The sequence below is a fragment of the Marmota marmota genome, unplaced genomic scaffold (genome assembly GCF_001458135.2).
Source record: "Marmota marmota marmota unplaced genomic scaffold, marMar, whole genome shotgun sequence".
In the NCBI taxonomy this organism is placed as follows: Eukaryota; Metazoa; Chordata; class Mammalia; order Rodentia; family Sciuridae; genus Marmota; species Marmota marmota.
The window spans coordinates 673,954-684,555 of record NW_025999896.1 but is presented as its reverse complement, the minus strand read 5'-3'; the positions used below and the strand labels follow the sequence as shown (position 1 = coordinate 684,555).

Genomic DNA, 10,602 nt, shown 5'->3' with positions numbered 1-10,602 from the left:
CCCCACCCTCCTCCGGGGCTCTGAATCTGTTTTGTTTACAGCTGGGTCCCACAGCCCTACGTAGACCTGCGGATATGTTAGTTTTTTTAAACCCACTTTGCTAGAGATTGACCCCAGGACCTCATGCATATTAGGCAAATGCTTTACCACCAAGCTATACTCCCAGCCTTTTAAAATTTTTAACTTTGAGACTGGGTCTGGCTAAATTGTTCATATTGTTCTCTTAACTCCTGTGTTCCTCCTGTCTCAACCTCCCGGGTCTCTGGGATTAGAGGTATGCACCACAGCCACCTGGCTAGGTGATATTTGTCTAATGTATGAAATCCTGGGAGAGAGAATGAAGGAAAGAGAGACTGGATCTGGGGAGTTGCAGGTCCCCACCTCTTGCAGCAACCCTTCCAGGCAGGAAAAGCTAGGCCGGTCCGCAGGGTGAGGGGCCCAGCAGCGTAAGGCGAGGGAGTAGAGGGCCCTGGAGCACAGGGGAGGCCTTGGAAGCCGAGCTCGGTCCTTCTCCAGCCGCTGCAGGATGAGGTATGGTGGAACCCCAGCCCAAGGTTCCTCACCCCCAGAGAACATCTCCCACAAGGTCACTCCAAACATCCACACATCAGAGGCTGACGAGAAGGCTCCCTGGCGCAGGCTCTCTGGGGCACACCTGCGGAAGTGGAAGTTGATGGGGGCTGGACATGTATACCTGGGAGTTTGCCTCTCGCTGGGCACCCATCCCCTTGATGCACCTACCCGCTGGATGCTCCCATCATCACTTCCTTGCCCTCCCAGACCCCACTATCCCTCTGACTGCCCTAGGCCTGCAGTTCTTCAGATCTGCCTCCCAGGCTCCAGTCTGACCACCCACATGCGTTGCTCTCACCAGGCATAGGGGATAGGGCGGGGCCCGCCCATGACGTAGCGGCCCCGGGCCCCGCCCAGCGGCCGCACCAGCCCGAAGTCTGCCACCTTGATAGTGCGTGGCGAGGCCAGCAGCAGGTTGCGTGTAGCAAGGTCCCGGTGTACCAGTCCACGGGCCCCCAAGTACGCCATGGCCCCAGCTAACTGCCGCAGAAAAAGACACAGCAGGGCCACTGGCAGCGGGGGTGTTGGGGCCGGCTCTGTCAGGCGCGCGTGTAGGGAGCCCAATGGTGCCAGCTCCATCACCTGCCAGAGCACAGCACAGTGTGAGCCATGGTCTGGCTCCACTGGCCTCTCCTGTCACACATCATTCCCAAGGCTGTTCAGAGAACCAGCGTCTGGATCGGCTCACCATCTGCAGAGGCTGACCCAGTACAAGGCCATGCAAACGCAGCACATGTGGGTGCTCCAATTTCATCATGACAGATACTTCTCGCAGGAAGTCTCCCAGCTCTGTGCCCATGGGACCTTCGGGACCTACCCGGAGGGACTTGACAGCCACTGGGATCTGGAGGTGGGGGGAGGCATCATCATGTACCAGAGGTAATGACTATGCCAAGGCCAGAGCCTAGAGGGCTTAAAGATCAAAGGAGTATGGAGGGGGAGTGGAGGGAGGGCCCAAGGCCATGGCACACTTGTAATCCCAGCGACTCGGAAGCTGAGGCAAGAGGATCACAAGTTTGAGGGCAGCCTAGCAACTTACTCTGTCTCAATATTAAAATAAAAAGGACTGGGAATGTAGCTCAGTGGTAAAGCACCCCTGGGTTCAATTCCCAATAACCTCCCCCCGCCAAAAAAAAAAAAAAGAAGATACGGATGAGGGACAGCTGGCCCAGTTATTCTGGATGAAGTAAACTCCCAAACACTCACACTCTGGCCACTGGGCAGTGTCCACAGTCCTCGATGTACCACGCCAAAGCAGCCTGAGCCCAGCAGCTCCCTTCTGCACACAGCATCCTCTGGGATCAGACACTTGAGTCTCCCTTCTGGCTCAGAGAGGCATGGAAGGCTGTCTGAGGGTCGGATGGTCTCTTTCTGCTCAGGGGCAAAACTCCCAAGAATCTGAAACAGGAGTGGGAGGTCAGGGTTACAGAACCCTGCATAAGCCTTCCTGCCACTCAGCCAACCCATTCCCTGGCCTAAGCTGGCCGTTTAAGGCCCTCAAATACCACCATCACCATCACATACCTTGTAAACCCAGTTCTTAGACTTGACTCCCAAACGGTGTCTCTTCAGAGCTTCAGCCAGTCTGCGCTGGGCTGTAGGAAGCTGGAATCAGAAGGCTGGCCCCAGGGTGAAGCAGGGTACATAGAGTATTATAGACAAGAAGAGGCCTAGGGTGTGGGGGAGTGGCAATTGATAGGCCAGGGAAGGAGTAACCAGGACCTCAGAACAAGGGTTCCTTACCAGGCCGGCCCATGCCAATGCCATCCAGGTCCTCAGGCTTTACAAAGTCAAAATGCTCTGGCCGAGTGACATTAAGCTCCTCAAGGATGGGCCGATAAAATTGGGCCAGCTGGATATCCCGGAGCAGCCGCAGTAGCCACAGGGAACCGGCCTCAGGAAGCATGTCTGGAGAAGGACCCCTATGGATGATGATACTCTTTCAGATAGAGCCTAGGGTAGGAACCTTAGACACTGAGACTAGAGACTAGGTCTCTAGTGCCACCCTTAACACATCAGAAACAAGTACAGAGGAAGAAACACATCAGAGAATTCCAGGAACCCTGCTACTTACACACACAAACCCCAGATAGGATGTTCCCCATCTGAAAAGCTCAGGGTACTTTACACTCTCACTACTGAGAAAATTGCCCTCTTACATCTAAGATTTCAAAACACTGCCTACACTACAGCTGAGTCCAGGTATGCCACTGCTCTCACCCCAAAGATATTATGCCATACTGCGCCTGTACCCCAGGATACTCAAACACATTGCTACTTTAGAAATGAGCTACACTACTCGACAGTCACACATATACACCTGAGACTCTCCTCCTCATACATGAGACACTTTTGCCTACTACCCACATTCTAGAGATGCCCAGATATGTGAATCACACCATACCTCAAAGATGTAGGTACATATACATGTGCATGCAGTATGCTGCTATGGACACATGTCCTGAGACCGACAGATATGTTGCAAATCATACTTCAGGTGTCTCTCAACTCCAAGATGTTCCAGTATGTTGTGCCCACATTTAGGGCTACATACCCTCTCACATAAATGAATTTGACACACAGCAATTCACTGCCCCCACACATGGAAGACACCCAGATACACCCCCCTACATGTCTGAAACACCTAGGACTACATAAACACACACAACATCAAGTCACAGTGTCCTTAAATACCTGATTTATGCAGGCATACTGCTTCCTCACCTCTGCAATGCCCAAGATCATGAACTCAGACACCAAGACAGCAACATTTGAAATCAAGTCAGGCCTTTGTGCTGGGCGACTAAGTTCAGGTAGGTGCTAAGCTCCCCTACTGCCCACAGAGCCACCTAGGCTGCCAGGTGCACAGTCCTTGCACACCCACCAAGTACAGAACACTGCCGCACAGCTACGTCACCCAGGTTAATGTGACTTAGAGGCAGCTCCACCAGCCTTTGTTAAATAAAGCTCTAGGTGCTCTGGCTGCCTGCACACAAACTCACACACAGCCAGACCCCTCTACCCCCACTTTAGTTTTAAGCAAGAAATGGGCTAGAAATTGGGCGCGAGCAGGGGTGGGGAAGGAGACCGCTCAGGACGAAAGACCCAGCAGTGAACAGAAGGTGAGAAGGTAGAAGCGCAGAACCCGAGACTGGGGGAAACACTAAGCAGGAAGGACCTGGGGATTGGAGAGGAGGCCCAGCACCCCGCGGACACACCCCAAGCGCCCCACGCGGAGACTCCCCTGTTTGGTGTGGACCCTCACCTGGCGAAGGCGGAAGCGACTGCAGCGGAGCCGCCCAGGTTGCCAGCACTAAATCCTGAAAAGGGCGGGACCCGAGGCAGCGGAGGGCGGGTCCTGGCAGCAGGCCCGGGATAGATTCCTGCTGGCACAAGGCGAGAGTGGCCAGGGTGACTGGGGGCCCCTCCCTTCTGCAGCCAGGTCAGCCCCCAGACCATGAGAAATCTCCCTTTGCCTGCCTTTCCTCACACTCTCTACCCAGCCTTCTCCAAAGAACTGTCTATCCTTTCTAGAACATTTTCCCCTGGGACCTGTCCCTTATGCCCTCTCCCCCCAAATCCTTGACCTCTCTCAACCAGGACCCACCCCTTAAATGAGTAAGCAACTGCTAGATATACCCTGCCCGGAGCTGGGAATGTAGGCTACACAGCACATTGGCACTGCCCTATAACAGGAGAGAGATCCCTGAGAAGCTTTAACAGGTCAGGGGAAGCCAGGCCAGTTCAGGGTGCTTTGGAATGGAGCCAGGGCACAGGGATGTTGATGTTGGTCCAAAATCAGCCTCAGTCCTAGACAGTCTAGAATTGAAGCTGTTGTTGAAACTGGGCAGCACTCCAGGCCTCAGGGACTCCTTTCTTATTACTGACTCTTCCTGAATAACATCTACGCACCCCTAACCCCATTGTAGCCTCTGCCCACTCCAGGGCTCTGTACCCTGCCACCAGGCCTGTGGCCACAGCAACACTATCTGGAACCTTGAAAAAGGCTTTAATGAGGAGCATGCTCACTCCCGTTTACCTCAGGGGTCCAAAAGAGGAAGCTGCCAATCTTAGGACATCTGACTTGCCTCCTGTCCCAAGGAAGGATGTATGAACACAGCACTTGCTGTCCCCTGGGTCTCAGAGGGAAAAGCCCTTCTCATATTGGCACACACATGGGATATTACAGCATCAATGGGAAAATCTTTGTAATGCCGTTTTGTGTATATTGTTTTCTTGCCAATTCTTTTGCCCTCCAACCAGACCAGCTTAGCACACTGTAATTGTTCTTTCTACTTTTGCCAACATTAATGTATTGTGAGTTATGGTAGGGGCTGGTTTGGTCTTATTCATCCTTGTTGATTTTTTTTTTTTTTTGGTGGGGAAGGGGGTACTACGGGTTGAACTCAGGAGTGCATTAACAACAAGCTATCTCCTCAGCTACCCCCACACATTTTTTTTTTTTTTGAGACAAGTTCTAAGTTACCAAGAGTCTCACTAAATTGCTAAGACTGGTTTTCCTGTCTCAGCCTCCTGAGTTGCTAGGATTACAGGTAAGCACCACCTCACCTGGCAATCTTTGTTTTAAGTGCCTGTGAGTGTAGACATATACTACACACAATGTATATTGGTTATAAAGAAGTCTGCTAAGTCTAATCAGGTCTGATGATCTTTGTAGATGATCTGTCATTATTTCCTGCTTTTCAAGATATCATTGGTGGGGGCTGGGGTTGTAGTTTAGTGGTAGAGACCTTTCCTAGCATGGGTGAGGCACTGGGTTCAATCTTCAGCACAACATAAAAATAAATAAATGTATTGTGTCCATCTACAATTATTATTTTTGGTACAAGGGATTGAGCTCAGGGTACTTAACCTCTGAGACAGATCCCCACCCCCCCCTTTTTTTAATATTTATTTTTTAGTTTTCAGCGGATACAACATCTTTGTTTGTATGTGGTGCTGAGGATCGAACCCGGGCCGCACGCATGCCAGGCAAGCGCGCTACCACTTGAGCCACATCCCCAGCTCCCCAGCGTCCTTTTTAATATTTACTAGAGACAAGGTCTCACAGAGTTGCTTAGGTCCTTGATAAGTTGCTGAAGCTGGGTTTGAACTCAGGAAGCTGAGGCAGGAGAATCGATTCTCCTGCCTCAGCTTCCTGAGTTGCTGGGATTATAGGTGTGTGCCACTATGCCCAGCTAAAAATTTTTTTAATAAAAAATAAAATAAAATAAAAAGGGCTAAGGATGTAGCTCAGTGGTAGAACACCCCTGGGTTTAATCCCCAGTAACACACACACACACACACACACACACAGTATCGTTCCTGTTTTGTACTTTTTAAAAAAAATTTTTTTTGAAGAGAGAGAGAAAAATTTTTAATATTTGTTTTTCAGTTTTTGGTGGATACAACTTCTTTATTTTATTTTTTTTAACGTGGTGCTGAGGATCGAACCCAGCACCCCACGCATACCAGGCGAGCACGCTACCGCTTGAGCCACATCCCCAGCCCTTGTACTTTTACATTATATCTAGATACCAACTTCTTTCTATTTCTTTTGCTATGTTGTATTTTCTGTATTATGAATTCACACCTTTCATCAGATTTGGAAAATTCTCAGGCAGTATCTCTTCAAATACAGTCATGTACCGCATAATGATGTTTCAGTCAATGAAGAACACAATGGTGGTCCCATGAGATGATAATAGAACTGGAAAATTCGTATTGCTTAGTGACATTGTAACCATCATAAAGACTTTTCTTTTATCTTTTACTTTCTTTCTTTTCTTTTTTCTTTTTTGCTGTTGTTTTCAGCACTGAGGATGGAACCCATGGTCTCATATATCATTGGCAAGAGTTTTATCTCAGAACTATGACACCAGCTCTTTTTATTTTGAGACAGGGTCTCACTAAGTTGCTTCGGCTGTCCTTAAATTTGAGATTTTTCTTGCCTCAGCTTCTTGAGTAGCTGGGATTGCAGGCACATGCCACCAAGCCTGGCTCACCGATCTGTATTTTGTCTAGTTTGTGAAAGCATACAAAAGAGAATACAAGAGAGAAAAAAGAAAACAGAGCAGACCTCAACAAACCAGAGATGCTTGCTTTATAAAGCAATAGAGGGGCACATTTTCAAGGGAAAATGGTGGTGGGCTCCAACAAAGATCTGGATTTTGTAGGGTTTATCAGGGCCAGATCAAGGGAGGAGTTACTTTTGGCAGGCTCATTTAGGGTGGGGCAAGAGTGCAGGTAGGGAGAGTGCAGGTAGGGAAACAATTGTAGATCCCTGGGGCCTATTGTTTGGGGCTGACTGGTTCAGCTGTAGCTGAGGCAGAAGAATAGTGATTTCAAACCCAGCCTCAGCAACTTATCAAGGCCCAGGTGCAAGTTCCTTCTGTGCTCTTCCCATTATCCCTTCCTGCTGTCTCTTTGGCCTGGGCTCCTAAAGGATAAAAGCTCCCCATATACATGACAGGAGGGTGTTAGGAGGACAGTTGTGGGTAAGGTGTGTGAGGAGATGTCTGTCATGTGATGTGGCACAGTGGTTGAGTGCCCCTGAGTTCAATCCCTGGTACCAAAAAAAAAAAAAAATCTACTATGTATCCAGACATTCAACTTTAGATATTTTTTCCAACTTTATGTATTTAACTTTAAATATCTAAATATCTAACATCTACTACATTATCTAGACATTGAACTTTAGATATTTATTCACTCAACCACTGTGCCACATACCGCAGACATCTCCCCACATACATGACAGGAGGGCGGGTAGGGGACAGTTGTGGATAAGGGAAATTGCAAAAGGTCAGAGTCCTCAGTTTCCTTCCCCCCACTACCCCCAGGGGTTGTAAGTTTCCATCTCCTTCAATTATGCATTTCCTAGAATTAATTAATTAATTAGTAATTTTTAATTTTTCAGTACTGAACATTAAACCTAGAGATCCTGTATTATTAAGCTGCACCCAAGTCCTTTTTATTTTTTTATTTTGAGACAGGCTCTTGCTAAGCTGCTGAGACTGGCCTTCAATTTGCAATCCTCTTGAGTTGCTGGGATTATAGGCATGTGCCAATGCAGCCAGCATGTTTCCTAGAATTTTATATAAATAGAATCATACAGTATGCACACTTTTTTGTTTGCCTTCTTTTATTCAGCAGAATTAATCTTGAGATTCATCCATGATGTTGTATGTATCATCAGTGTTCATTCCTTTTTAGTGAGTAGTTTTATTTATCTATTCTCCTGAGTCATTTCAGATTTTTGCTATTACAAATAAAGCTGCTATGAACACTCCTGTTCAGGACTCTGTGTGCATATATGTTGCCATTGACCTTGGGTAAATATCTAAAGTTGAATAAATATCTAAAGTTGAATGTCTGAATAATATAGTAGATGTTTGGGGCTGGGGTTGTGGCTCAGTGGTAGAGCGCTTGCCTGGCATGCGCAAGGCCCTGGGTTCAATCCACATAAATAAACAAAATAAAGGTATTGGGTACAACTAAAAAATAAATATTAAAACAATATAAAATAGTAGATGTTTCATTTTTTTTAGAAACTGACACATTGTTTTCCAAAGTGGTTGTATTATTTCAAAGTCTTAACAGTGGAGTATGAGAGTTCCAGTTATTCTACACCTTTGTTCTTCTTTTTTTTTTTCGGTACCAGGGATTGAACTCAGGGCCACTCAACCACTGAGCCACATCACCAGCCTTATTTTGTATTTTATTTAGAGACAGGATCTCACTGAGTTGCTTAACACCTTGCTTTTGCTGAGGCCGGCTTTGAACTGGCAATCCTCCTGCCTGAACCGCTGGGATTACGGGCATGCGCCACTGTATCCGGTTTATCCATATATTTTTGGGGGGGTGAAGTGTCTGTTGTATTCTTTTGCCTGTTTTTGTCACCCACCCCCCGCCTTTTTAAAATCAGTATTAAGGACAGAGCTCAAGGTTCTTTTTTTTTTAAATATCTTTATTTTTATTTATTTATTTTTATGTGGTGCTGAGGATCGAACCCAGGGTCTCATGCATGCAAGGCAAGCACTCTACCACTGGGCTACAACGTCAGCCCAGAACTCAAGGTTCTTTACCTGCCCCCCCACACACATTTTTTAAAACAAGGTCTTACTAAGTTGCTGAGGCTGGCCTTAAACTTGCAATCCTTCTGCCTCAAGCTCCAGAGTCACTTATTTTTCTTACTCTTGAATTATAAGCTATTTCTATATCCTAGATATAAGTCCTTTATTGAATATGTATTTTGAAAATACTTTTTTCCTACTCTTTTCAGCCTTTCCTTAATTCTTTTCTTTTGTATGTGTGGGGGGAACAGGGCAGGTGGTACTAGGGATTGAACACAAGATGCCCTTCACTGAACTACAAAAATATTTTTTTAAAATTTTGAGACAGGGTGTCACTAAGTTGTCCATGCAGGCTTTGAATTTGAGATCTTCCTTCCCAGCCTCACGAGTTGCACCCCCATGTGTGCACCCCCATGTCCAGTTATCCACCCATTTTTTTTTAATAAATATTGTCCTTGGAATAAAAAAAAATTACATTTGAGTGGAAGAGTGGAATCTAATTTACTGATTTTTTTCTTTATATTACACACTTCTTGTGTCTTATTTAAGAGTTTTTAACTTCATATTATATTTTTCTAACCAAAGATATTTGGGTTCTTTTTTTTTTAACATTTATTTTTTTTTTTAGTTTTCGGCGGACACATCTTTCTTTGTGGTGCGGAGGATCGAACCCGGTTCACACGCACGCCAGGCGAGCACGCTACTGCTTGAGCCACATCCCCAGCCCAAACCAAAGATATTTGGGTTCTTAAATCTCTATGGTGAGTATTTATAATTTCTTATCACTTTTTAATTTTTACTCCAAATTTTCCTTAAGTATTTCATACATAGTTTTTTAAAAATTTTTTAGTTGTCAATGGACCTTTAATTTTTATTTATTTATATGCGGTGCTGAGAATTGAATCCAATTCCTCACACATGCTAGGCAAGTGCTCTACCATACTGAGCCAAAACCCCAGCCCATAGTTGTTGTTGTTGTTGTTTAATATCCCAGTTTTTATATCCTTACAGATCTAAACTTATGGTTGTTGTTTCTTCTGACTTTCACTAATGGTGGATTGTTTACTTGTGTATCTAGTGACTCACAATTGTGAAATTATATATTATTGATCTTAATCTGTAGGAATCCCAATGGCCTAAACTTGTCATGTTTTTCTCCAGAGGGAAATTTTATCTGCTTCTACCAGAAACCAGAAATTGCAACCAACCTGTGACAGCTTTAATGTAGGAGTCTCAGTTCAGCTTTCACACCATGCAGTGGGCTCACAAATTAGTACATAATATCAGTATTGCCAAAAGTAGAGGTTTTCCGCATGTATTATGAATGAATGAATGAATGAATGCAGTCGGTCCCATAAAAGGAAGAATTGAGAGGACCTTAGGAATGCAGAGAAATGAGTCAACATTCTTACTGGACTGTATGAAGCTCTGAAGGAAAAAGTTAGCATTTGAGCTGAGTCCTGACAAGTTGAATGTTGGTAGGGCATTTCAAGGTTCTTGGACACAATGTCCAGGTTCTTGGTGGGAAACACGGTGGTTCCATGAGCTTCTTCAGGGAAGACTTTGTGAAACCTGAATTTTCTGTGAATCCAGTGTTCTCACAGATCTGGAGGCCTTAGAGGTATTCTGGGAGTTGAATGAAAGACATGGGGATATATGAAGGCAGATGCAGATAAAAAGGGAGAAACCAGACTAAGCATCAATGCATCCCCTAGTAAACTTTCACCAAGCTTCTTCTTTTGGGGTCCCGGGAAACAAGCAGACAGGACAGATCCCTACCATCAGGCCTTCATTCCAGAAGCTTGCAGAATATGGAAAAGGGCTAGGACCTGCCTGGGGGCTCTGAGGAGGGGTCTTAAAAGTGGTATGGCAGAATCAGCCTGAGATGTAAGGTGGGGAAACTGGGAACAGAATGAAGAGATGAAGGGGCTCTTCCCTTTGGTTCAGGAGAGAA

At 46.0% G+C, this 10,602-nt stretch overlaps 1 protein-coding gene across 2 annotated transcripts in view; it reads right to left on the bottom strand.

Moving 5' to 3' along the window:
- Positions 1-3,967, bottom strand: part of Tnk1 (tyrosine kinase non receptor 1) — a 7,864-nt gene extending 3,897 nt beyond the window's left edge. The window contains exons 1-7 of one of the 2 annotated variants that reach the window (XM_015504407.2): positions 3,839-3,967; positions 2,317-2,495; positions 2,098-2,168; positions 1,780-1,971; positions 1,262-1,417; positions 872-1,155; positions 382-655 (exon numbers count right to left, since the gene is read on the bottom strand). In XM_015504407.2, coding sequence (XP_015359893.1) covers positions 382-655; positions 872-1,155; positions 1,262-1,417; positions 1,780-1,971; positions 2,098-2,168; positions 2,317-2,479 — 1,140 coding nt within the window. In that variant the 5' untranslated portion in view covers positions 2,480-2,495; positions 3,839-3,967. The remainder of the gene's footprint in view (positions 1-381; positions 656-871; positions 1,156-1,261; positions 1,418-1,779; positions 1,972-2,097; positions 2,169-2,316; positions 2,496-3,838) is intronic. The other variant, XM_048797968.1, reaches the window with a different exon arrangement.
- Positions 3,968-10,602: the final 6,635 nt, after the last annotated feature.